We start from the raw sequence: 27,977 nt of genomic DNA, 5'->3' as shown, positions 1-27,977 counted from the left end.
ACTGCTCGACTTTCCCCGAGATGTCATCAAACTGGTAGAGATCGATAGGCAACGGCGTCTCGTTGATTACTGCCTGCATGCTGGTGACTCTGAAGCTGTTGTCGTAGGTGTAGTCGAAACGTGCGTTCACCATCCCGTCCTCGCTGAAGCGGAATATCTGCCGGTCGACCAAAGGGCCAATTTGCCGGTATCGGATGGAGCAGATGAAGCCTTCACTCTGCAAGTTGACAGTCTTCAGCACGCCAGCAGTCTCATCATATGTGAAGCTGACTCGTGTTGAATCATACAGGATCTCTGCCAGCTTGTTCTGAGGCGAAAGATAAAAAAAAGATGTAGTATGTGTTTACAACGCCAGATACTGCCCCCACATCAGCTTTATACAAGCTGTCAAACATCTGCTGCAGCATCTACTAAGGCATATCACACCTCAGCACCCAAAGGACCACCCCGCATTGTTAGTGTGCGTCCGCATTTCTTTTGCACTGTGAAAAATGTATCTCTCTCTCTCTCTCAGCTGTCAAAAAAACAAACAAAACCCAAACCACTGAATCCCGTTCTCTATACAATACCCTTTCATTGAAAATGTATGACAATAACTCATTATATGGATAAAAGACACCTGTCAAGAAAACAGTCTCTTTCATTCAAACCTCTACGCCACCGTGGGCAAGACCAAAGAGCTGTCAAAGGAGCCCAGGGACAAGATTGTAGACCCGCACAAGGACTACAAGACTGTCATTAAGTAGCTTGGTGAGAAAGAGACTACCATTGGTGCAATAATTCATCAAGAAAAAAGATAAGAAATATAAATATAAATAATTGTAGCGCCATGCAAGATTTCAGCTGGTGGGGTAAGAATAATTGTGAAAAAGGTGAGGGACCACTCCAGAAATACAAGGGAGAATCTGGTTATAAGGTGAAGGGAGTTGGGACCACAGTTACCAGGAAAAGCTAAGTTTGGGTATTGTTTACATTTGAACCAAGATTCAGGATCCTTTCTCGTCATATGCAAAGTTAAACAGACAGTTTTGCCACACAATGAAAATCTTACTCTGCTAGTCCGCCCTTAGAATACACATCATGCAGTTTTAAGTAAAAAAAGCAATTTCAATACAAACAAATGCTAGAATAGCGGACTTTAAGGACAAAAAAGTGTTGAGACAACATGTATATGCATCTATGTGTGTTAGTCTGTTTCACAAAAGCCAACCATGATGAGATTAAGGTGTTTCCTAGGGTTGTAGGATGCTTCTTTAGAGCCAAACTATTTCAAATTTAAAGTTAAAGTACCAATGATTGTCACACACACACTAAGTGTGGCGAAATTATTATCTGCATTCGACCCATCACCCTTGATCACCCCCTGGGAGGTGAGGGGAGCAGTGGGCAGCAGCGGTCATTTTTGGTGATTTAACCCCCAATTCCAACCCTTGACGCTGAGTGCCATGAACAATCAGACTAATTTAGTGCATGGAAACATAGTCACTCAGAAAGAGAGCAATGTCCAATACCCACCTCAATCAAACTTATGAACATTGATCTTTGTATGGATTCATCGTATATGTATTGTAATATTAATTTACTCCTGATATTATAGCTATATAGACTCATTGTATTTTATCGTATTATTGATGAACAATTTAAGGACTCAAATTGACATTTTAGCTATCCAACATATGTATATATATATATATATATATATATAGTATTTATATTTATTATTTTATGATATCAGTGCCATGTTGCCTAATGTTTGTGTGTGTAATTGATGTATGTTATTGTGCCTTTTTTCCTACGCTCTGAAAACTGACGCTGCTTCCCACCAGAAGTTCTTAATAGATAAATCAAGTATTTGAATTGAATTGAAATGTATTGCACAGGCCCGTCTGACGTTGGACGACACATGAATGACTCAGATATGGTTGAGGAGAATATGATGTGGTCACATTAGACCAAATTGGAGCTCTTTGATATCGAGCGCATATCATTATGTCAAGATAATGGCACTAGTATTTACTTAATTTAAGAATATTTTTCAACATATTGAGCAAAAAAGGTCTTTTTTTTTCTATCAAAAAAAGTGCATTTGTTATTAGTGAGAATATACTTATTTTAAGGTATTTTTGGGTTCATTGAGGTTAGCTAATCTTACTTGTTTTGGAAAGTCTTGGGAAGCCGAATGTTCTTGTTCTATTGGCAGATAACTTTGCTTAGTTCAAGTAAAATACCCCTAATTTTGTATTTTTTGTTGTTGTTTTTGAACACTGACATTTTGCAGTGCAAAACTGGTGAAAACGAGTTAGAGGAGCATATAACACGAATAATTCTATGAAACAAAACAAATACGACAAACTTGGCATTATTTGAAAGCTAACGGTTATCCCTTATAATTGTATAAGTAACTCACGACTGTAACTCACTGAATGAGCTTCTTCATTTACACTTACCCGGTAGAATGTGTGTCAAATATGTAAAAGTATATTCTACAGTACCCCTCAAAATCTCCACTTTACTTTGACATCAAGATCATCCATTTAGTTCATAGGCATCCCAACTGAGAGCCACACATAGACATATCAAAGAATACGGGGGCCATTTTTGATATATTTAATTTTCGAAGCCGATATATACATTTTTTTAAAGAAAATGCTCTGCCACCCTCTCCTGTGTGGAGGGGTTATCAGGTAACTACTGGTCAGCCTCCATGGAGGCTGCGCTAGCTGTTCCAAGTGGGGACCCAGGATGGACCACTCCTCTTTGCATCAGGACTTGCTGACTTGTCTCCATTCAAGATGATCCCCCTGCTGGTCTCCCAATGGACTGGTCTTTCACATGAAGTCGGGACCCGGGGTGGACCACTCCTTATACATCAGTCGGTGACGTCTCTGGACTCCGACGTGTCTTCATGCTGGTCTCCCAATTGACTGGACTTTCACATGAAGTCACATGACCACTCCTCTTTGCATCAGGACTTGCTGACTTGTCTCCATTCAAGATGATCCCCTGCTGGTCTCCCACTGGACTGGACTTTCACATGAAGTCGGGACCCGGGGTTGACCACTCCTTATGCATCAGTCGGTGACGTCTCTGCGCTGCTGACTTGTCTCATTTAAGAGGATCCCCTGCTGGTCTTCCAATTGACTGGACTTTCACATGAAGTCACATGACCACTCCTTATGCATCAGTCGGTAACGTCTCTGCGCTCCGGCGTGTCCCCATTCAAGATGATCCCCTACTGGTCTTCCACTGGACTGGACTTTTACATAAAGTCGGGACCCGGGGTGGACCACTCCTTATGCATCAGTCGGTGACGTCTCTGTGCCCCGACGTGTCTACATGCAAGATGATCCCCTGCTGGCCCCACTATGGACTGGACTCTCACATTATTAACCGTTTCCACTCGGCATCCATTGCACCGGTCACCCAAGCGGGGGTACCTTCCAAGGTTTCTCGTTGTTCCCATTGGGTTCAGTTTTTTCTTGCCCTGATGTGGGATCTGGCAGCACGGTGGAACAGGGGTTAGTTCGTGTGCCTAACAATAAGAAGGTCCTGGGTTCAATCCCGGGCGTGGAGTTTACATGTTCTCCCTGTGACTGCGTGGGTTCTCCCCAGGAACTCCGGCTTCCTCCCACCTCCAAAGACATGCACCTGGGGATAGGTTGATTGGCAACACTAAATTGTCCCTAGTGTGTGAATGTTGTCTGTCTATCTGTGTTGGCCCTGTGATGAGGTGGCGACTTGTCCAGGGTGTACACCGCCTTCCACCCGAATGCAGCTGAGATAGGCTCCAGCACCCCTCGCGACCCCGACAGGGACAAGCGGTATAAAATAGATGAATGGATGGATGGATGTGGGATCTGAGCCGAGGATGTCGTTGTGGCTTGTGCAGCCCTTTGAGACATTTGTGATTAAGGACTATATGAGTAAAGTTTTATTTTTTGGTTGATTGAAAAAAACATGCCAGCTTTGTGTTATTGGTCGGGTGCATAGTAAATATCGGACAGATAGTTATTGTGCCGATATGAGGAATTATGACATCACACTCATAAACATTATTAAAATACAGGAAGTTCTGATAACTGATTTAAAAAAACAAAAAACGCATCCAATTAGGCGGCATTACCCATACTGTGCTGTAGGTGGGTCAGGGTGAGCAAATTAAGCACTCCTTTTCTCCTACTTGTTTCTTAGACTTCCCCTGAGCCTTCGATTGTTTGGGATCCAATCACTTTTTCACAGAAAGACATTTTGCGTGTTCTACAAACATCATGCAAGGAGGGGGAAATCATCAAACCTTATCAGCCACCTGAAGTGCCAGCATGGCTATAAGAGTGTTTTAGAAGCACACAAAGACGCCGGCTGCTGAGAACGCTCAAAGGTGTGCACAAACTACATTGACAAAAATGCTAAATGGAAATAAGTGAGTCGGTTTTCATTATCGTTCTTGAGAAGCAGGAAGTTACACAAATATTGCCAAAAGTATTTGGCCACCTGCCTTGACTCACATATGAACGTGAAGTGCCATCCCATTCCTAACCCATAGGGTTCAATATGATGTCGGTCCACCTTTTGCAGATATTACAGCTTCAACTCTTCTGGAAAGGCTGTCCACAAGGTTGCCGAGTGTGTTTATAGGAATTTTCCACCATTCTTCCAAAAGCGCATTGGTGAGGTCACACACTGATGTTGGTGGAGAAGGCCTGGCTCTCAGTCTCCGTTCTACTTCATCCCAAAGGTGTTCTATCGGGTTCAGGTCAGGACTCTGTGCAGGCCAGTCAAGTTCATCTACACCAGACTCTGTCATCCATGTCTTTATGGACCTTGCTTTGTGCACTGGTGCACAGTCATGTTGGAAGAGGAAGAGGCCCGCTCCAAACTGTTCACACAAGGTTGGGAGCATGGAATTGTCCAACATGTTTTGGTATCCTGAAGCATTCAAAGTTCCTTTCACTGGAATTAAGGGGTCAAGCCCAACCCCTGAAAAACAACCCCACACCATAATTCCTCCTCCACCAAATTTCACACTCTGCACAATGCTGTCCAAAATGTACCTTTCTCCTGGCAACCTCCAAACCCAGACTCATCCTTTAGATTGCCAGATGGAAACGTGTGATTCATCACTCCAGAGAAGGCGTCTCCACTGCTCTAGAGTCCAGTGGCGACGTGTTTTACACCACTGCATCCGACACTTTGCATTGGACTTGGTGATGTATGGCTTAGAAGCAGCTGCTCGGCCATGGAAACCCATTCCATGAAGCTCTCTGCGTACTGTACGTGGGCTAATTGGAAGGTCACATGAAATTTGGAGCTCTGCAGAAAGTCTTTGCACTATGCTCTGACCCCTCTCTGTCAGTTTACGTGGCCTACCACTTTGTGGCTGAGTTGCTGTTGTTCCTAAACTCTTACATTTTCTTATAATAAAGCCGACAGTTGACTTTGGAATATTTAGGAGCGAGGACATTTCGCGGCTGGATTTGTTGCACAGGTGGCATCCTATGACAGTTCCACAAATGTTTGTAGAAACAGTCTCCACGCCTAAGTGCTTGATTGTATACACCTGTGGCCGGGCCAAGTGATAAGTACACCTGATTCTGATAATTTGGACTGGGTGGCCAAATACTTTTGGCAATATAGTAGTGTTTCCCACACATTCATTTATTTGTGGCAGCCCGCCACGAAAGAATTAAGGCCGCCACAAAAATTATTTTTTTTAAAATTTTTTTAATTTATTTTTTTTTGTCCTGTCCAGCTTCTCAGGCAAATCATATAGTTGATGTAGATGCCCATATCGGCTGTTCAGATTTACTTTACAAAAGAGAAGTGTAGGATCAAGATTTTTGGAGCTCTTTGTTCAGTGGATCAGATGTTTGATGAAGCTTTGTGTCTATCTACCACCACTACTGTTTTCTGTTTATTTGTTACTGACTGTGGCAGGACACCTTTGCATCTGTTTCACTTTATGTTGCTGGTAAATAATATGGTTGTAGTAGTAGGCTAAAGTTAAATTATTTAGTATGCACTAATTAAAGGGGCAGAGCTTTAAGAGACATTTTAGCTTTTATATTTTTATAAGATATATTTTTTGTAAGAACCACAATTAATAAATATATTTCAGTGAATAACTTATTGTTCAAATCTGTATATAAATATGTACATAAAGTGTTGTAATTATATTGTAAAATGGATGGATGGATGGATGTTTAAAACAAAACTGTTATTATTAATTAGTAAGTATACATTTTTAGAGAAAATCATATCATTGTAGTAAATTATGCAAATTACTCGATGTCATGATGGCCACGCCCATAGCCACGCCCCCACAGGGAAACACTGTATAGTGTATGTCTAAAAAATATGTTGTGCATCCCTAGTTTTAAACGTCAACATTTCAACTTATTCCCATTACTTTTCACCTATTGGTTCTTTTATTACACTTTTTAATGTGTTTTTTTGTACTAGTATTTTTATAAGGTGCGGCAGGTCGTTAAAACAAATTATTCGGGCTGCACTTTAAAAGAGCCCTGATGTAAACCTTTTAGATACCGGCACATTTAAAAAGAAAAAAAAAAAAATTAGAACATTAATGCCTTTTTCGAGCAAAATGGCCTCTTTACACCCAAAAATGCACATACCTGTTTGCGATAATTATACAATATTCGGCGTCCAGTCCCAAGATGTGCAACTCTAAGCAGCTGAAGAGAGAAAGAGAGAGAGAGGGAAAACATTGTGAATTTTTAATACCATCATCATATATCTGGACATTACCCATAAAACATTGGCTGCTCTTAAATGTTCAGATTTTAATGTCCTAAACTGTGGGACCAAAACGAGCAAATTAAAGAGAGTGAACAATCTTATTTAACATTAAAATAGAAACATTTTACTTTTAGAGACAAGGATCTCTGGTGGGCAGGGGCTTTTGGGAAAAGTGTGAAAACTACTGTCAAATGAGGAATGTAATGCCTGTCATCAGTGGTACTGATGCACTCACCTGTCCGTCTTCAGAGTAGTCCACAGTAACTGAGGCGTTGCTCTCAGGGGGGGTGTAGATATTTCTGTAGTAGCCGATGGATCTGATGGTCTGCATGGTGTGTCGGGCCACGCTCGGCATAGTAACGGCTGACAGGCGGTCCCCTGAGTCGTAATCGAAAATGTACTGGTGCTGGCTGTGTAGTAGCAAGACCATGGACTGTGGAGAGAACACAAGACAGGAAGACTACTTAACATACATTGGGTAGAGAAAGGGAGGAAAAAGTGGGCATGGACACAGACATTTGGCTTAACGTCAATCCTAAAATTATTCCAGGGTTTGCAACTTGACATTCTTACAAATGTTTTACTTTATTTACATTAAAAATATGTCTACCAGGCATTTGGCTCGTCCATGTGGACAAATTTCATTTTGGTTTCAACTGGGCCTTCTTTATTGGCCGCACATGCCAGCGTAGGTGCCGATCTACATTTCTGCCAGTGGGTGCTCGGTGTGTGTGTATTAGTGTTGTCCCGATACCAATATTTTGGTACCGGTACCAAAAGTTTTTCGGTACCTTTCTAAATAGAGGGGACCACAACAAATGTCATTATTGGCTTTATTTTAAGAACAAATCTTAGGGTACATTAAACATGTTTCTTACTGCAAGTTTGTCCTTAAATAAAATAGTGAACATACAAGACAACTTGTCTTTTATTAGTAAGTAAACAAACAAAGGCTCCTAATTTAGCTGCTGACATATGCAGTAACATATTGTGTCTTTTATCATTCTATTATTTTGCAACATTATTGAGGACAAGTGGTAAAGAATGAATTATTAATCTACTTGTTTATTTACTGTTAATATCTGCTTACCAGCCGATCAGCTGCTACTAACGGTCCCTGACACAAGGCTGAAGCTTAGAGGTGACAGAGCTTTCGCCGCTGCTGCTCCCAAGCTCTGGAACGACCTACCTCTGAGTGTTAGACAAGCTTCCTTTATTCCTGTTTTTAAATCTCTCTTAAAAACATACTTTTATTCCATGGCTTTTAACACTGAGTGATATCCATCCTGCAATGGCGTCCCATAATACACCTGCTGGGAAGTTGTTTTTATGTTTTATTTATTTTATTTTATTTTTTATTTTTTTTATCGTGTTCTGTTTGTGTTGTGTTGTGTTTGCTCGGTACTCGTATTATCTTTTAACCTGCCCATTGTACAGCACTTTGGCTACCCCTGTGGTAAATTTTGAATGTGCTTTATAAATAAAGTTGATTTGATTTGATTTTACCTTCTCTTTTAACATGTTCTATCTACACTTCTGTTCAAATGTAATAATCACTCATTCTTCTGTTGTTTGATACTTTACATTAGTTTTGGATGATACCACAAATTTGGATATCAATCCGTACCAAGTAGTTACAGGATCATACACTGGTCATATTCAAAGTCCTCATGTGTCCAGGGACATATTTCCTGACTTTATAAACATAATATAAATTTAAAAAACCGAAAGAAGATTTTGTGATGTTAAAAAATATCGATGTAAACATAGTAGTATCGACTAGATACGCTATTGTACTTGGTATCAATACAGTGGATGTTAGGTGTAGATCCACCAATGGCGTTTGTTTATATTGTAGCGTCCCGGAAGAGTTGGTGCTGCAGGGAATTCTGGGAATTTGTTCTGTAGTGTTTCTGTTGTGTTGCGGTGCAAATATTCTTCCAAAATGTGTTTGTCGTTGTTTAGTGTGGTTTCACTGTATGGCACATGTTTATGACAGTGTTGGCATTGTTCGTACTGCCACCCTTAGTGTGACATATATGGCTGTTGAACAAGTATGCACTTCATTCGCTCGTGTGCAGTGTGTTTAAAGTCAAGATAATTATGTCATTAGTTCATTATCAGGCACAATGAAATCCTGGTTAGGATTTGTTGATTATAGAATATATGATTTATGACTTTTTTTATAATGTAAAACGGACTAAACTCGTTCCAAAAAATTCCAGGAATTTCCGTTTTTTCAAACTCTTTTTTTCTGTCGACTACTCCTTCCACATTTTTCAACCCACTTCAACCGTTCCACCGTCAAAACATTCCTCTTAATCAGGACAAAAAACAAAGTTGTTCTTTGAACTGGAAAAATTCCCGGTTTTCCCGAGATTTCAGGAATTCTGTAATACCAATTCAACATTCAACATTTCTCGACCGATTTGAAAAATTCCAACACCAACCATTGGACTCATTCAGAACATTCAAATGTTTTAGCATTTTTCAAAAAATTCCCGCTTTTCCCGAAATTCCCACATATCCATTGAAATGAATGGGACATTTTTCAAAGTTCCACAACTCCCACATGTTTTATCTGATTCAAACCGTTCCATTTAAAAAATATTTAGCCTGTTAACGAATTTTGTGCTGTCCTTCAATAATTCTAAAAAAAATCCCGCATTTCCTGTAATTCCCAGTTTTTAAGGACATTTTCCCAAATCAAATAAATTATACATTTTCAAACTTCCACAATTCCCACATTTTTCAACAGATTCAAACCATTCCACCTTCAACACATTCAATTAATTCTGGAAATTCAAACAACCATTTTTCCACGTTCAACACATTTTCAGGAATTCCTGTTTTTTTCTAACCTTATTTCCAACCTTTTTTAGTGTGATGACTCCTTTCACATTTTTCAACCCACTTCAACTGTTCCGCTGTCAGAACATTCTTCCTAATCAGGACAAAAAACGAAGCTGTTTTTTGAACTGGAAAAATTCCCGGTTTTCCCGAGATTCCAGGAAGTCTGTAATACCATTTCTCAATTCAACTTGTTACTACTTCAACATTTCTCGACCGATTTTTAAAAATTCCAAAGCCGACCATTGGTCTCATTCAGAACATTCAAATGTTTTAGCATTTTTCCAAAAATTACCGCTTTTCCCGAAATTCCCACATTTCCATTGAAATTAATGGGACATTTTTCAAAGTTCCACAACTCCCACATTTTTTATCCGATTCAAACCGTTCCATCCTCAAAATATTCAGCCTGTTCAGGAATTGTGCTCTCTTTCAATTATTAAAGAAAAAAATCCCGGATTTCCTATAATTCCCAGTTTTTAAGGACATTTTCTCCATTCAAATAAATTATACATTTTTCAAACTTCCACAATTCCCACATTTTTCAACAGATTCAAACCATTCCACCTTCAACACATTCAATTCATCCTGGAAATTTAAACAACCATTTTTACACGTTCAACAAATTTCCAGGAATTCCTGTTTTTTTCTAACCTTATTTCCAACCTTTTTTAGTGTGACGACTCCTTTCACATTTTTCAACCCACTTCAACCGTTCCACTGTCAAAACATTCCTCTTAGTCAGGACAAAAAAAACAAGTTGGTTTAAGAACTTGAAAAATTCCCGGTTTTCCCAAAAATTCCGTAATACCATTTTTCAATTAAAAAACTGTTACCACTTCAACATTTCTAGACCGATTCAAACAATTCAAACACCAACCAATTCAGCTCATTCAGGATTAAAATTAGTTATTTAAAATAAACAACATGGCAAACTGATGTCAGGTAATTCTCCCAAAAAAATATAGTTCTCAAATAAAAAATAAAAAACAATAAAAAACTGGCACACTTGCTTTCGTCTCATCCACTTGTCTTTGTTGTTATACTTATTTCACTGGGAACAGCAAGTGTTCCCAAAGTGGACACTTTGAGGGAAATTGATTTTTAAGTGCTAGCTTCTCCTTGGCACTATTGCAAGCCTATTAAACACTTGTTGTCCCGCACTTTTAGGTATCGATGTATGGCACCGTTTGATTTTACGTGAATTGATAGAATGTGGTCAGTGCGTATAAAAGTACCAAATTCGGTATCCGTTCCTAACCATATAAGAAATCGGTCCTGTTCTGTATTAAATCGAATGTCCAGTGTCGAAAAATCAGATGAGAAAATACACCAACTGTTCCACCCTTAATAGACATTGACAAAGAAATTACCAAGAAGATTAATCTTGTCAGTGAAGCACTAAATTAAAAATATGCGCCAGTTTGTGTGTGAAGTAACATGTGAGTTCCAAAGTAAACTCGGTCATTAATGGTATAGTCCTCAAGATCCCTATCCTAAATGTCCGCATTACGGGACACAAACATGACATCAGTCAAATAGCAGGACTTCTGTTAGTCAACCTTTTTATAGAGCTTTTGATATTGTTATGCCATTTGGTAAAACTGTGCCTGTTGGCCTTTATGCAAAGTTCCTTGCTGCACCGATGTCTGTGCTTGCATTTTAAGTAGTGTTCATTGTAACCACAGGGGGACATTAGTAGGCAGTTGACATTATCTATTGGCTCAGGCAAATGCGGTTTGCTGTCACGTCCTGTACATGTTCTACAGTAAATACCCCCCACGGTCATTAATTACATATTTTTAATTATTGCTGTGCCACAGCAACAGTGGCGGTTAAAATGTTGAGTGGCATTGTTGGCTTTCTGCCAGGAAACCAACTCATTTAAAGTTGTGAGTTGGTGTTCAGGTCTGTAGTACTTGGCCACTCCTTCACCTTCAGCTTCATTAGTAAGGAAGCAGTCATCTTGGCTGTGTGTTTGGGCTCGTTATCATTTCTCAAAGGGTAGGGATTATGCTGTGGTTTTCGAATGTTACAGAATATGTTGGAATTCAAAGAACCGCAGCTGCCCAGTGCAAGTATGCACTCGGTCCCAAACCATGACGTTAGGAAAGGTTGACTGTAGGTCCTGGTACTCGCTTGTGTTGTCAGCTAATGTATATTACGCTACTTTTTTCCTACACTTTGAACCCTGCGGCCTAAAAAACTGTGTGGCTAATTTAGGGATTTTTCTTCACTAACGGCCATAATGTTTTGAATTCAGCAAATGGTTTTCAACAGACACTGAAAAGGTGTCGCCATCTTTTGGACGAGTTCGCTCACTGCAGGGTGAACATCTACAGTATTTCTGTCTGTGTTTAGTGCTCTCAACCGGAAGTACAAGTGCCGTTCAGTCTTCTAGTCGTCCATAGCATTTCTACTTGTAAGGATTCTTCATTCATCACTCTAAGCAACGGGTGCAAGTTTTCCAATATAACTAAAACAATTCATACTTAAGAAATCGTACAATGTGTTATGTATGTAGGAGTGTGATTTCATGCATATATATATATATATATATATATATATATATATATATATATATATATATATATATATATATATATATATATATATATATATATATACACTACCGTTCAAAAGTTTGGGGTTACATTGAAATGTCCTTATTTTTGAAGGAAAAGCACTGTACTTTTCAATGAAGATAACTTTAAACTAGTCTTAACTTTAAAGAAATACACTCTATACATTACTAATGTGGTAAATGACTATTCTAGCTGCAAATGTCTGGTTTTTGGTGCAATATCTACATAGGTGTATAGAGGCCCATTTCCAGCAACTATGACTCCAGTGTTCTAATGGTACAATGTGTTTGCTCATTGGCTCAGAAGGCTAATTGATGATTAGAAAACCCTTGTGCAATCATGTTCACACATCTGAAAACAGTTTAGCTCGTTACAGAAGCTACAAAACTGACCTTCCTTTGCGCAGATTGAGTTTCTGGAGCATCACATTTGTGGGGTCAATTAAACGCTCAAAATGGCCAGAAAAAGAGAACTTTCATCTGAAACTCGACAGTCTATCCTTGTTCTTAGAAATGAAGGCTATTCCACAAAATTGTTTGGGTGACCCCAAACTTTTGAACGGTAGTGTATATATATATACAGTATAGTATAGTCAAGGTTTCTGTAGCTTATCCGTTATACAATGCTCAATACCGGGATAGAGCGGAATATACATTAGGTCAGGAAAAAACACAGAGGCTATTTCATCCCTACAAGCCTGTTTTCCCTGCTCTTCTTAAAATCCCCTAAAGAATCAGAAACAGAATCAGAAATACTTTAATAATCTCCGAGAGGAAATTAAGAGCAGGCTTGTAGGGATGAAATAGCATCTGTTTTTTTGTGACCTAACGTGTGTGTGTGTGTGTGTGTGTATATATATATATATATATATATATATATATATATATATATATATATATATATATATATATATATATATATATATATATATATATATATATATATATATATATATATATATATACATATACACACACACAATTCATACTTAAGTTTGGGAAAACGTGTAATGGCGTCCAATTACTGTTGAGCCACAGGCTCAAAAAATAGCTAGTAGAACTGCACAAAGAAAGGGGGACTCTATGGAAATCTCAGATCCAAAGCCATGGCAAGTCGTTCTCCAGACAAGACAAGACAATTTTACCTTCAATCGCCCTGAGACGACATCATTGGAGCGAACACTGAGCGCGCATTGCTGCTTGGAGTGAGGAGAAGCTTCACGTCTGTGTAAATAAATATCACCTAACATCTTTGACAATCAAAGCGTGATCGTAAACAATCCACATTTTGTGTTATTAAGGCGTGAACTTTCTACCTAAACATGGAAGTGTAGCTCCTCTCCTCTTAATGTATGTGCTCCTAAAGCTGTATTACAAATTCTGTATTCCTACAAAATAGAAAATCTAGCAATACACCAACACACTGAAAGCATTTTTTAAATTAAGCTTTTAAATTATCTTTAAAAACGTGTTTATATCCTTTTTGTGTTGAGCTGTTTCAAAAAGAATGTTTATAAACATTTCATTAAAGCAAATTAATTTTCCAGTCATTGTATTAAAAGCTTAAAAAGTATATGTCTAGAGTACACATTAATGACAAAAAAGTATCTTTCTGCGATAATTTTAAGTTAACTATGAACAAAATTATTTGACCCCCCATTTGATGTTTTTCAGTAATTGTATTTTTTAAATGTTTCTATAAATAACCTGCAGGTAACATGTGGGGCCTAAGGAGAATTTTAGATGGAAGCTTTTATTACAAACAATGTTCCCACTGTGAAACAATTTTTGAATTTTCTTAATTAAACTTGAATTTGATTTGATGCTTTCTTTATACTAACACTAATTCATGGGAACTGAACTCGTTACCTTCTGCTTTGTGAAACCCCTACTTACACTGGGTGCCACAAGAACCACTGGGGTTTACTGTACATTCTTATCACTGATGGAGCACGAAGCGGCCAAGAATTTGTTTTCTCTGAAATTTTGTATCCTGTCATTCAATGTTTGACATTTTACAAGCGCTTCTTCTTGCAAAATGACTCCCCCCAGATTGCGGGTCCCTACGCAAAGTGAATGTTCTGCGTTTAGTTTGGACACTCCAGCTGTGAATAAAATGCAAAAAATAAAAAGGATTGCAGAAATGTTAGGAGTGTACGCGATTTACTCACTTTTGTAAGATATGTACCGTGTTTTCCGGACTATAAGGTGCACTTAAAATCCTTTTTTTTCCTTCAAAACTTGACAGTGCGCCTTATAACCCGATACGCCTAATGTATGGAATAATTCTGGTTTTGCGTACAGACGACCTCAAAGTAATTTTATGTTGTACATGGTGTAATGATAAGTGTGACCAGTAGATGGCAGTAAAACATAAGAGATACGTGTAGCCTGCACTATGATGGCAATATGACTCAAGTAAACAACACCAACATTTTAAGTGTTCCATTGAAAATATAGGCACTTAGCACACGGCGCTCAAAAATCGATCAAAATATATTAGTAAAACTTTGGTAAGCTATGAAGCCGCACCGCTTGATGGATTGCCAGCGCATTAAACATACGAGTATTATTATGGTGTGTGTATTAAGGTAAGACATTTTATCTGGCGTTTTGTTTCGCAATATTATGCAAAAGCAACGTTTCTTACCTTCTGGAACCTGCTGATCTGTATTTGGGATCTGCATAAATCCTGAAAAATTGCGCGCGTTTGTAGTCCGTGACGACACCGTAGTCGATAAGCTTCTTCTTTTTCTTTATCTTCTTATGTGACATTCATCCTCCGCTGTTGCCATTTCTATTATAAAGTAGTTTAAAGTTCTTGGGTTAAATCACCAAAATGATTCCCGGGCGCGGCGCCGCTGCTGCCCACTGCTCCCCACTGCTCCCCAAGGGGATGGGTCAAATGCAGAGGACAAATTTCACCACACCTAGTGTGTGTGTGACAATCATTGGTACTTTAACTTTAACTTTAACTTACTTATATCTGTCAGTAAACTCGCCATGAAAGCGCTAAAATATGTGAGTTTACATTATTCACCCAAGGAACTTTGGTTATTAGAGAGTTCCGGTCGGACGTTTTTTCACGGGACACATTTCCGAACTTGTTGTTGTTTCTGGATGAGGAGATGTCAGAAAGTGGCTTGAAGATGATCTGTAAAACATCATCCATGCAACATTTTGACTAAATAACCACCATTACATGTTATGTAGTCCACAAGGAAGTGTTTTCCATTTCGACAAAAAATAAATTATAACATGACTCCTTTATTGCGCCTTATAATCCGGTGCGCCTTATATATGAAAATAGCCCATTTATCGGCAGTGTGCCTTGTATTCCGTTGCGTCCTATGGTCCGGAAAATACAGTACTTTTATACGGGTTACATACAGTATACCAGGGGTCACCAACGTGGTGCCCGCGGGCACCAGGTCGCCCGTAAGGACCAGATGAGTCGCTCGCTGGCCTGTTCCAAAAATAGCTCAAATAGCAGCACTTACCAGCTGCCTCTATTTTTTAAAATTTTATTTATTTAATAGCAAGCTGGTCTTGCTTTGCCCGACATTTTTAATTCTAAGAGAGACAAAACTCAAATTGAATTTGAAAATATTTTAAAGACTTGGTCAAATAAATTCATTATTTTTTTTTCTTTGCTTCTTATAACTTTCAGAAAGACAATTTTAGAGAAAAAATACAACCTTAAAAATGATTTACCTTTTTACATTTTAAATTCTTTCCTCTTATTTCCTGACAATTTAAATCAATGTTCAAGTAAATTAATTGTTTTTAATTGTAAAGAATAATAAATACATTTTAATTTAATTCTTCATTTTAGCTTCTGTTTTTTCGACGCAGAATATTTGTGAGATATTTCTTCAAACTTATTATGATTAAAATTCAAAAAAAATATTCTGGCAAATCTAGAAAATCAAATTTAAATCTTATTTCAAAGTCTTTTGAATTTCTTTTAAAATTTTTGTTCTGGAAAATCTAGAAGAAATAATGATTTGTCTTTGTTAGAAATATAGCTTGGTCCAATTTGTTATATATTCTAACAAAGTGTAGATTGGATTTTAATCTATTTAAAACATGTCATCAAAATTCTAAAATTAATCTTAATCAGGAAAAATGACTAATGATGTTCCATAAATTCTTTTTTAAATGTTTTCAAAAAGATTCGAACTAGCTAGTTTTTCTCTTCTTTTTTTCGGTTGAATTTTGAATTTTAAAGAGTCGAAATTGAAGATAAACTATGTTTCAAAATGTAATTGTCATTTTTTTCGTGTTTTCCCCTCTTTTAAACCGTTCAATTAAGTGTACATATCATTAATTATTAATAATAACAGAGTCAAAGGTAAATTGAGCAAATTGGCTATTTCTGGCAATTTATTTAAGTGTGTATCAAACTGGTAGCCCTTCGCATTAATCAGTACCCAAGAAGTAGCTCTTGGTTTCAAAAAGGTTGGTGACCCCTGCAGTATACTATATACAGTGTTTCATATCACAAAAAATACAGATATTATTGAATGTACCACGTATTTCACTCTTTGACAACATCAAGCAGAATGTCTGCCTGCCTACTTGCCAAAGTATCGTTCTCAACTCTCTTAAAAAAGATTCAAATTAGCTAGTTTTTTTCGGTTGAATTTTGAATTTTAAAGACTCGAAATTGAAGATAAACTATGTTTCAAAATTTAATTGTCATTTTTTTCGTGTTTTCCCCTCTTTTAAACCGTTCAATTAAGTGTAAATATCATTAATTATTAATAATAACAGAGTCAAAGGTAAATTGAGCAAATTGGTTATTTCTGGCAATTTATTTAAGTGTGTATCAAACTGGTAGCCCTTCGCATTAATCAGTACCCAAGAAGTAGCTCTTGGTTTCAAAAAGGTTGGTGACCCCTGCAGTATACTGTATATAGTGTTTCATATCACAAAAAATACAGATATTATTGAATGTACCACGTATTTCACTCTTTGACAACATCAAGCAGAATGTCTGCCTGCCTACTTGCCAAAGTATCGTTCTCAACTCTCTTAAAAAAGATTCAAATTAGCTAGTTTTTTTCGGTAGAATTTTGAATTTTAAAGAGTCGAAATTGAAGATAAACTATGTTTCAAAATTTAATTGTCATTCTTTTTCGTGTTTTCTCCTCTTTTAAACCGTTCAATTAAGTGTGAATATCATTAATTATTAATAATAACATAGAGTTAAAGGTAAATTGAGCAAATTGGCTATTTCTGGCAATTAATTTAAGTGTGTATCAAACTGGTAGCCCTTCGCATTAATCAGTACCCAAGAAGTAGCTCTTGGTTTCAAAAAGGTTGGTGACCCCTGCAGTATACTGTATATAGTGTTTCATATCACAAAAAATACAGATATTATTGAATGTACCACGTATTTCACTCTTTGACAACATCAAGCAGAATGTCTGCCTGCCTACTTGCCAAAGTATCGTTCTCAACTCTCTTCTAGATACTGTAAATGATCTCGCTAATCTCCCTCGTTCCTTCCCTTGGGTCTGTTTTTGCAGCCTCCCTTAAATCTTGCTCCTCCTCAATCTCCTTGTGCCGTTCCAATCTTTTGCCATGCATAGATAAGAGCCATCTATGTGTAGTGTCAGCTTCTGTGAGCATGCCACTTTGTCTTTGGGATTTAAAACCGACTCTAGTATCTCCTTCTTGTTCTGCCACTAAGTTTACCCCTACACATATATGAACAGGCCATCATTATAGAAAGAGGTAACTTTTTCAGAGACAATGGATCTTATTTCTTGTGCACGTTCCATCTCCTGTCTTCTTTCAATGAGACAACAAATAAGGTTGTCTTTATGAGTGCAACTGATCACTTCTTCAGCGACTATCGTTTAGGAATGACTTTTGTCATCGATTCCCTATTTGTTACAGACAAAGCCAAAACATGCTGTCATAATTCGATTGCAATAAATGGCTTTTTCTGTTTTGGAAATGTCAGGCGCTGTTCCAAAATCAGTTTTGCCAGTAACACCTGGGGCAAGTCTTTTGAGATTCTGAACAACAGCCTATTAATGTTAAGTGTATTGCACAGTTTTTGGATCCATCAGAGTGAAAACAGCAAGCATTAGACACATTTGAATTGTGGGACTCTTTCCAAAGCCCGAGGAGCAATTGGTGGCTTGCTCAAGGGCATCTTAGCCTCGAATGGGAGAAGGAGAGAGTTACTGAGCAGCTCATTCCTGCCAATAAGAGCTCATTTCTGCCGGGTAATTGAACTGGTGGTGCTGATTTAGTTGGAGACTCACGATGGCAGAACATTGCCTTTATGTGAACATTTACAGACTAGGCTGCTTTTACGCTGAATTTTATATTATCATATATTTCTGGCGGTCCGCTCCCTGTATGATCAGTGTCAGAGCTTGGTCCGCATTGCCGGCATTAAGTCGGACTCGTTTCCGGTGAGGGTTGGACTGCGTCAAGGCTGCCCTTTGTCACCGATTCTGTTCCTAACGTTTATGGACAGAATTTCTAGGCGCAGTCAAGGCGTTGAGGGGATCCGGTTTGGTGGCTGCAGGATTAGGTCTCTGCTTTTTGCAGATGATGTGGTCCTGATGGCTTCATCTGGCCAGGATCTTCAGCTCTCACTGGATCGGTTCGCAGCCGAGTGTGAAGCGACTGGGATGAGAATCAGCACCTCCAAGTCCGAGTCCATGGTTCTCGCCCGGAAAAGGGTGGAGTGCCATCTCCAGGTTGAGGAGGAGATCTTGCCCCAAATGGAGGAGTTCAAGTACATCGGAGTCTTGTTCACGAGTGAGGGGAGTGGATCGTGAGATCGACAGGTGGATCTGTGCGGCGTCTTCAGTAATGCGGACGCTGTATTGATCCGTTGTGGTGAAGAAGGAGCAGAGCCGGAAGGCAAAGCTCTCAATTTACCGGTCGATCTACGTTCCCATCCTCACCTATGGTCATGAGCTTTGGGTTATGACTGAAAGGACAAGATCACGGGTACAAGCGGCCAAAATTAGTTTCCTCCGCCGGGTGGCGGGGCTCTCCTTTAGAGATAGGGTGAGAAGCTCTGCCATCCGGGAGGAGCTCAAAGTAAAGCCGCTGCTCCTCCACATGGAGAGGAGCCAGATGAGGTGGTTCGGGCATCTGGTCAGGATGCCACCAGAGGTGTTTAGGGCACGTCCGACCGGTCGGAAGCCACGGGGAAGACCCAGGACATGTTGGGAAGACTATGTCTCCCGGCTGGCCTAGGAAAGCCTCGGGATCCCCCGGGAGGGCTGGGGAAAGGGAAGTCTGGGTTTCCCTGCTTAGGCTGCTGCCCCCACGACCCGACCTCGGATAAGTGGAAGAAAATGGATGGATGGATATATTTCTGTTGGGCCTTAACGATTAATCGATTAAATTGATTCATTCGATTTAAAAAACATTTGATTTATATTCTGTTGCTTTAATTAATAATTTATGAACAATATGAATGAATAATAAAACAAACTATCAAATCCAGACTACAAGGCCAACATAGTTTTTTCCACAGCGGTAATCTGTGAGGATAGTTGTTGTTTTAAATATTCATTAATGCACACACGTTAAAAGTGCAAATTGAAGCTTGATGGTGTGTATGTATTATAAATAAGAAAGAAGGTTGTGGCAAGCAGAAACAATCCTTTAAACAAAAGTACTAAAAGGAATTGTTTCCTTTAAACAATTCTTCCTAAAAGATGCATTAAGGCTATTAAGTGTGTCCAATTACTCGATTAATCGAGAAACTAATCGATGGATTACTCGATTACTTAAATAATTGATATCTGCAGCGATACTTTAAAAGTAAATTCTCTTTATTTGCAATCCATGTAAACTTGACCCACACATCTTATATTTTAAATCAAAGCCATCTATTACAAATTTGAACATTTAACAATTTTACGCAAATTGCAATGAGGGTTAAATCATAATAACTTCAACAATAATACTGAAGCAACTATTAAAGTTGTTGTTGTGTAAGTGCATTTTTAACATGCATACAGTTATGATCCTTCACATATTTCCAGTTTCTCATTAAAGAAGAAGTAGGAAGAAGCAGTTTATTAAATTCCACCCCTTTTCCACTTCAGAGAAATTACTAACACATTACAGTGAGTATAAATACAACAGTTCTTATAAAGTTAAGCAAGTTGCGATTCACATAAGATTATCTCATTTTCAATACGGGTTAAAACCGTTTATCAAGATTCTTCTTTGTACTTTGTAAACACTTTTGTGTTTGAACAGCCTCTTAAACTGGATCATATTAGTACATTGTTTGACTTATTTTCTTAATACAGTCCATTAATCAATTCCACATACTGATATGCTGAAGGTCTTAAGTGTTGTTCGTGCATACAAATGTTTTAAGTTAGATTTTTCTCTGTTATGTTTCTCTTTTGTTGAGAAGAATTGTTGTACATTCTTGGGTAGCAGGTTATAGTTTGCTTTGTACATCATTTTAGCTGTTTGCAAATGCACCAAGCAAGCTATTGAATTTCAATATTTTTGATTTGATAAAGGGTTCGAGTGTTCTTTATATCCAACATTATGTATTATTATAACTGACCTCTTTTGTAACACAGTCAGTGAATGAAGTGTACTTTTGGAGTTATTTCCCCATATTTCTACACAATAACTCAGATATGGTAACACTAGCGAGCAGTAGAGAATATGGAGTGATTTTTGGTCCATTGCATCTTTAGCTTTAGTCATTATTAAAATATTTCTTGCCACCTTATGTTGTACATTTTTTATATTCCATTTCCAGTTCATTTTATCATCAAATATAACCAAAAATTTGATTTCTTTCACCCGTTCAATGTTAACTCTGTCTATTTGTATTTGTGTTTGACTTTCTGTTCTACTGTTACCAAATAGCATTATATTAGTTTTACTGAGATTCAAGGATAGTCTGTTTTTGTCTCTGTAATGTTCCGTTTTTTCTGTGATCATATTATATAGTATTTGTCATCTGCGAATAGTACTAACTTTAAGTCATTTGTTACTTTACAAGTGTTGCGTATATAGAGATTGAACAATTTTGTTCCCTGTATTAATCCCTGGGTTGCGCCGTAAGATATATTTAGCATTGTAGACGTATGTCCGCTTAGCTTCATGTGTTGCTTCCTGTTAGTTAAGTAGCTTCTTATCTATTCCAAGAGCAACCCTCTGATGCCGTACCGTTCTAAATTGTAAATTAAGATATTATATTTAATTGTGCCAACTGCTTTTGTTAAGTCCATAAACACTGCAGTGGCACACTTTTTAATATCTATTGCATTGGTAATCTCTTCCGTTATTTCCAATAAAGCCATCGATGTGGTTAAGTGATCCATTTATTTACTTTTACTGATATTTTATAGATTTCAACAAACCTTTTTGCGCGAGTCTTATGTAAATCTGTAGGTTGATGATTGGGTATAAAAGCAGCTTCCATGAAATGCTCAGTTATTCACAAACAAGGATCAGGGCGAGGGTCACCACTTTGAACAAATGCGTGAGCAAATTGTCCAACAGTTTAAGAACAACATTTCTCAACGAGCTATTGCAAGGAATTTAGAGATTTCACCATCTACGGTCCGTAATATCATCAAAAGGGTCAGACAATCTTGAAAAATCACTGCACGTAAACCGCAAGGCCGAAAACCAACATTGAATGCACGTGACCTTCGATTCCTCAGATGATACTGCATCAAAAAGCGACATCAGTGTGTAAAAGATATCACCACATGGGCTCAGGAACACTTCAGAAAACCACTGTCAGTAACTACAGATCTTCGCTACATCTGTAAGTGCAAGTTAAAACTCTACTATGCAAAACGAAAGCCATTTATCAACAACACCCAGAAACGCTGCCGGCTTTGCTGGCCCCGAGCTCATCTAAGATGGACTGATGCAAAGTGCAAAAGTGTTCTGGGGTCTGACGAGTCCACATTTCAAATTGTTTTTGGAAACTGAGGACGTCGTGTCCTCCGGACCAAGGAGGATAAGAACCATCCAGACTGTTCTAGGTGCAAAGTTCAAAAACCAGCATCTGTGATGGTATGGGGGTGTATTAGTGCCCAAGGCATGGGCAACCTACACATCTGTGAAGGCACCATTAATGCTGAAAGGTACATACAGGTTTTGGAGCAACATATGTTGCCATCCAAGCAACGTTTTCATGGACGCCCCTGCTTATTTCAGCAAGACAATGCCAAGCCCCATTCTGCACGTGTTACAACAGCGTGGCTTCGTAGTAAAAGAGTGCGGGTACTAGACTGGCCTGCCTGTAGTCCAGACCTGTCTTCCATTGAAAATGTGTGGCGCATTATGAAGCGTAAAATACCACATTGGAGACCCCCGGACTGTTGAACAACTTAAGCTGTACATCAAGCAAGAATGGGAAAGAATTCCACCTGAAAAGCTTAAAAAATGTGTCTCCTCAGTTCCCAAACGTTTACTGAGTGTTGTTAAAAGGAAAGGCCATGTAACACAGTGGTAAAAACGCCCCTGTGCCGACTTTTTTGTACTGTGTTGCTGCCATTAAATTCTAAGTCAATGATTATTTGCCAAAAAAAAAAAGTTTCTCAATTTGAACATTAAATATCTTGTCTTTGCAGTCTATTCAATTGAATATAAGTTGAAAGGGATTTGCAAAACATTTGCTAATTGTTTTCCAAAAACAGCTCTAATATTCGGCAGGTTTGATCCTGCGCTTGGGGTCTTTCTGTGTGGAGTTTGCATGTTCTCCCCGTGACTGCGTGGGTTCCCTCCGGGTACTCCGGCTTCCTCCCACCTCCAAAGACATGCACCTGGAGATAGGTTGATTGGCAACACTAAATTGGCCCTAGTGTGTGAATGTGAGTGTGAATGTTGTCTGTCTATCTGTGTTGGCCCTGCGATGAGGTGGCGACTTGTCCAGAGTGTACCCCGCCTTCCGCCCGATTGTAGCTGAGATAGGCTCCAGAGCCCTCCGCGACCTCGAAGGGAATAAGCGGTACAAAATGGATGGATGGATGGATGGAGTTCTAATATTCTTGTCATTTTTTACCTCAACAATAAAAATGTCTCCTGTGTAAATGTCTGAATGCAGTAAGCGAAGGAGCATCCAAAATGACAATGTTTCACAGAAAGCGCTTAAAGCAGTGACCGTGAAGGTTATCTAACAAAGTGGAAGAGAATCTTGATATATGTCCAGCCCCTGCACTTGCTGTATGCCCCTTAAACATCAGACTAAAGAAAACACTTTGCTGGGCGGTACAAGCTCTAAACACTTTTCACTGCACGGTAGCCTCACTACTCCATTACTTACAATAATTGTGATGAATATAGTTTGCAGCTAATAAAAACCCAAATACAGTAGCTCACAATACAAAACCTAAAACCAGTGAAGTTGGCACGTTGTGTAAATGGTAAATAAAAAGAGAATACAGTGATTTGCAAATCCTTTTCAACCTATATTCAATTGAATAGACTGCAAAGACAAGATACTTAACATTCGAACTGGAAAACGTTATTTTTTGCAATTATTAGCTCATTTGGGATTTGATGCCTGCAACATGTTTCAAAAAAAGCTGGCACAAGTGGCAAAAAAGACTGAGAAAGTTGAGTTATTCTCTTCAAACACTTATTTGGAACATGGGTAACTTACACATCTGTGAAGGCACCATTAATGCTGAAAGGTACATACAGGTTTTGGAGCAACATATGTTGCCATCCAAGCAACGTCTTTTTCATGGACGCCCCTGCTTATTTCAGCAAGACAATGCCAAGCCACGTGTTACAACAGCGTGGCTTCATAGTAAAAGAGTGCTGGGTACTAGACTGGCCTGCCTGTAGTCCAGACCTGTCTCCCATTGAAAATGTGTGGCGCATTATGAAGCCTAAAATACCACAACGGAGACCCCGGACTGTTGAACAACTTAAGCTGTACATCAAGCAAGAATGGGAAATAATTCCACCTGAAAAGCTTTAAAAATTGGTCTCCTCAGTTCCCAAACATTTACTGAGTGTTATTAAAAGGAAAGGCCATGTAACACAGTGGTAAAGATGCCCCTGTGCCAATTTCTTTACAATGTGTTGCTGCCAATAAATTCTAAGTTAATGATTGCAACAACAACAAAAAAAAAATTCCTGAGCCTTTAATTTGTCCCTTTGTCTTAATTGAACTCCTGAAATCAAATACATTTGGCACAATATTCTGATTTATTGACATGTGTGAGTAAGAATAGCTCGCAAACGAATCGAATCGGTTATCACCGTTTAAATGACTCAATTTGTTTGCCGACGTCACATTTTTACCGGGCAAGCATCCCTGCTCTACATGATCACCTTTACAGTTCTTCATCTACTTTCTGCATTGCGTGCAGAGGAGCGGTCTGTTGTTTTGTTAAATGCATCCGTGGAGGAGCGATTGCAGTCGACCACACTTTGCATGTGCATGTGTGCGGTGTATCAGTTATCAGCCTAATATGGAGTCATGGAAAATTGACCACCCCAAACAAAGCCAAGTACAGCCATTGCCACCCAAGTGGAAATGGTGTCATGCCCAACGTGGCAGTTGGACTTCGAGTATCCTGGGGTTTTATGTTTTGTCATTGCTTCCATTGTTCCATCCATCCATCCATTTCTACCGCTTGTCCCTTACGGGGTTGCGGGGGTGCTGGAGCCTATCCCAGCTGTTCCAGCGCTTTTATTTTTAGTCCCACTCCGTTCTTCATGTTCATGGATTTGATTATTTTCTTACCTCTTCTCTGAGTGCTGGTTCCGTCACCTGTCTCTGATTAAAATTCAGGAGACACACCCGTCCCTGATTGTCAAACAGGAGGCTTCTCATGCCATCGTACCACGCTGGATCCTTGCATTGCTAACGCTGTTGTTTGGTGTGTGCTGCTATGTTCATTCATTTTCATGTGCCTTGCAGCTTATAGTCTTTGACACACTCGTGGTCCACGACCCTGGTTTTGCCCAGTAAACATATTTTTACCTGCACATTGCCTACTGTCTTTACATTCTGGAGTCACACTGTGACAGCCTGACTGAGACTAAAGACCCTATCTTTAGTTTAAGTCAGGGGTCGGCAACCCAAAATGTTGAAAGAGCCATATTGGACCAAAGATACCAAAACAAAAATCTGTCTGCAGCCGCAAAAAATTAAGAGCCTTATATAAATGTTATGATGAAGGGAACACATGATGTAAGTGTCTATATTAGTTATATTAGCCTAGTATCAAAGGCTGACACAAATCTTTGTTGACAGAAATGTTGTATTTTAATTTTTATTCTACACATTTTTGCAACATTGGAAATCATTAGTAAAATGGAGGCTTCTCACAGGATGAGATAACTTCTGGAAATGAATGGCTTTTAATGGCCAAAGGTATAGATGTGTGTGTCCAAGTTAAAGGAAACTGCAGGCTGTCTTCTTCTAATGGATTTATTACAATCTTTGCAAGCTGGATAATGTTTGCTGTGGTCTGGAACAACGTGGCACACAAACAACTATAAGAAATGCAGCCAATATTACATACAGATAATGTGTCATGAGACATGCACATATAAAGTAAGTAAAGGAAAGTAAATGAGCTCAAATAGACCTACAGATGAGGCATAAATATGCAATATGTACATACAGCTAGCCTAAATAGCATGTTAGCATCGATTAGCTTGCAGTCATAGATTGACCAAATATGCCTGGAAAAGCACTCCAGCAAATCAATAACAAATCTCACCTTTGTGCATTCACGCACAGCATAAAATGTTTGGTGGACAAAATGAGACAAAAAAGGAGTGGCATAAAACAAGTCTTTCTGTGGCAGCATCGGAGAAAGTTGTACATATAAACAAACTACGATGAGTTCAAGAATCGCTGAAATTAGTAGGACAAAACGGTGCTTGCCAAATACTTTCATCAGTGAAGCATGTTTAATATAAACAGTGGGATTTCTAACAATCAAGAAGCTTTGTGTCATGTTTGTTCTACTACAAAAAATATATTAAAACAAAAAATAAATTTTTTTCTTCATTTTTTTCCATTTTCACACATCTCTGAAAGAGGTCCAGGGAGCCGCTAGGGCGGCGCTAAAGAGCCGCATGCGGCTCTAGAGCTGCGGGTTGCTGACCCCCGGTCTAAGTCAACCTTTTTTTTGTAACATTTGTGATCTAAAGTTGCACTTAATTGTAAATGACTGGTTCATGATTTATTTTTGCCAATAATAAAAGATAATGGCCTTTTATAATGATATGTTGAGCTATTTTAAACAGTAGTTGTTGCTTAAACAACAAAAATCTAACGTTTTTGTTACATGTCTATTTTTTGTGTGTCTGCTTCTGGCAATGTTGCTCCCCTGTTTTGTCTTTATTCAGTTGCCATAGTTCCCAGGGGACTGCAACTGAGCACAGCTATTTGCAATCCATGCACCCTATATAGTCTGATCACTCACACCTGTTGGCGCCGGATCTTTTACACGGTACTTCACCACATCATGTCTTCGCCAAGCTGCTATTTGAGTCATCCTGCTAAGTTTTCTCCAGTTTAGCCCTTGTTGTGAGTTTTTGTTTGACCTTTGTGCTCTGTCTCCCTGTCTTTTCCTGAAGACCACCTTTTGTTATTTCCCCTTAGTTTGATAGAGCTTTTTCGTGTCACTAGCTACTCCCTGCTAGTGAAATTGTTTTTGGTTCCCCACAATTTTTGTACGAGCTATCATTTTGATAGTTTAATATCCTGTTTTTGCTTCCTACCTGGATATTATTTTAGTTTTTATCACATGGTTGTGTTATTAAAAATACACTTTGTTGCTCTTTACCTCATCTGGTGTTTTTGGAATCTTTTCAAGGGTAAATCAGAACAATTTTGTTTTTCTTTCCTGTTTTTTGTTTTGTATTTTTTAATGTTGTTCGCAAAAAATTCCTTTTCTTCTGGCTTGGGGCGCAGCAACGAGGCACACCTGCAAACCCTTTACAATTATTGGTGTTTTAAAGCAGAGCGACTGTGAAAGGAAGATTATTCCTTTCAGTATATCTTTGATTACCAAGTACTACCATATTTTCCAGACTATAAAGCGCACTTAAAATCCTTTTTTTTTCTTTCTCAAAACTCGACAGTGCGCCTTATAACCTGGTGCGCCTATTGTAAGGAATAATTTTGGCTATTTTATTTGGTACACAGATAAGTGTGACCAGTAGATGGCAGTCAAACATAAGAGATAAGTGTAGTCTGCACTATGATGGGTCTCAAGTAAACAGCACCGACTTTTTATATGTTCAATTGAAAATATAAAACTCAAAAATCTATAAAAATGTTTTAGCACGACTTTGGTAAGCTATGAAGCCACACCGCTTGAAGGATTGTCGGCGCATTAAACAAAATGGTAATATTATGGTGTGAGTGTATAAGGTAAGACATATTATTTGGCGTTTTTTTCGCAATATTATGCAAAAGCAACTTTTTTTACCTTCTGGTCCCTGCTGATCTGTATTTGGGATCTGCAAAGATCCTGAAAAATTGCAAGTGTCCGCATTTAGTCGATTAGAATCTTCTTTTTCTCTATCTTCTTGTTATGGGACATTCATCCTCCACTGTTGCCATTTCCAATATAAAGTAGTTTAAAGTTCTTACTTATATCTGTCAGTAAACTCGCCATGAAAGCGCTAAAACATACCGGTGTAGTGAGTTTACATTATTCACCCAAGAAACTTTAGTTATTAGAGAGTTCCGGTCGGACGGGTTTTCCACTGGACACATTTCCTGTGTTGTTGTTTCCGGATGAGGAGATGCTGCTCCGTTATTGATTGAAGTAAA

The 27,977-nt window shown here is 38.6% G+C and overlaps 1 protein-coding gene across 5 annotated transcripts in view; it reads right to left on the bottom strand.

The window, feature by feature from the left end:
• The window catches only part of tenm3 (teneurin transmembrane protein 3), a 755,307-nt gene that overhangs the window by 28,041 nt on the left and 699,289 nt on the right, over positions 1-27,977 (bottom strand). For all 5 annotated transcript variants that reach the window (XM_062033280.1, XM_062033281.1, XM_062033282.1 and 2 more), the window contains 3 exons: positions 6,992-7,189; positions 6,633-6,692; positions 1-307 (listed from right to left, as the gene is read on the bottom strand). The exon at positions 1-307 is cut by the window's left edge and continues 38 nt beyond it. In XM_062033280.1, the coding sequence (XP_061889264.1) occupies positions 1-307; positions 6,633-6,692; positions 6,992-7,189 (565 nt within the window). The remainder of the gene's footprint in view (positions 308-6,632; positions 6,693-6,991; positions 7,190-27,977) is intronic.

Source organism: Entelurus aequoreus, linkage group LG22 (genome assembly GCF_033978785.1).
Source record: "Entelurus aequoreus isolate RoL-2023_Sb linkage group LG22, RoL_Eaeq_v1.1, whole genome shotgun sequence".
Classification (NCBI taxonomy): domain Eukaryota; kingdom Metazoa; phylum Chordata; class Actinopteri; order Syngnathiformes; family Syngnathidae; genus Entelurus; species Entelurus aequoreus.
This window is presented reverse-complemented; position numbering and strand designations above follow the sequence as displayed.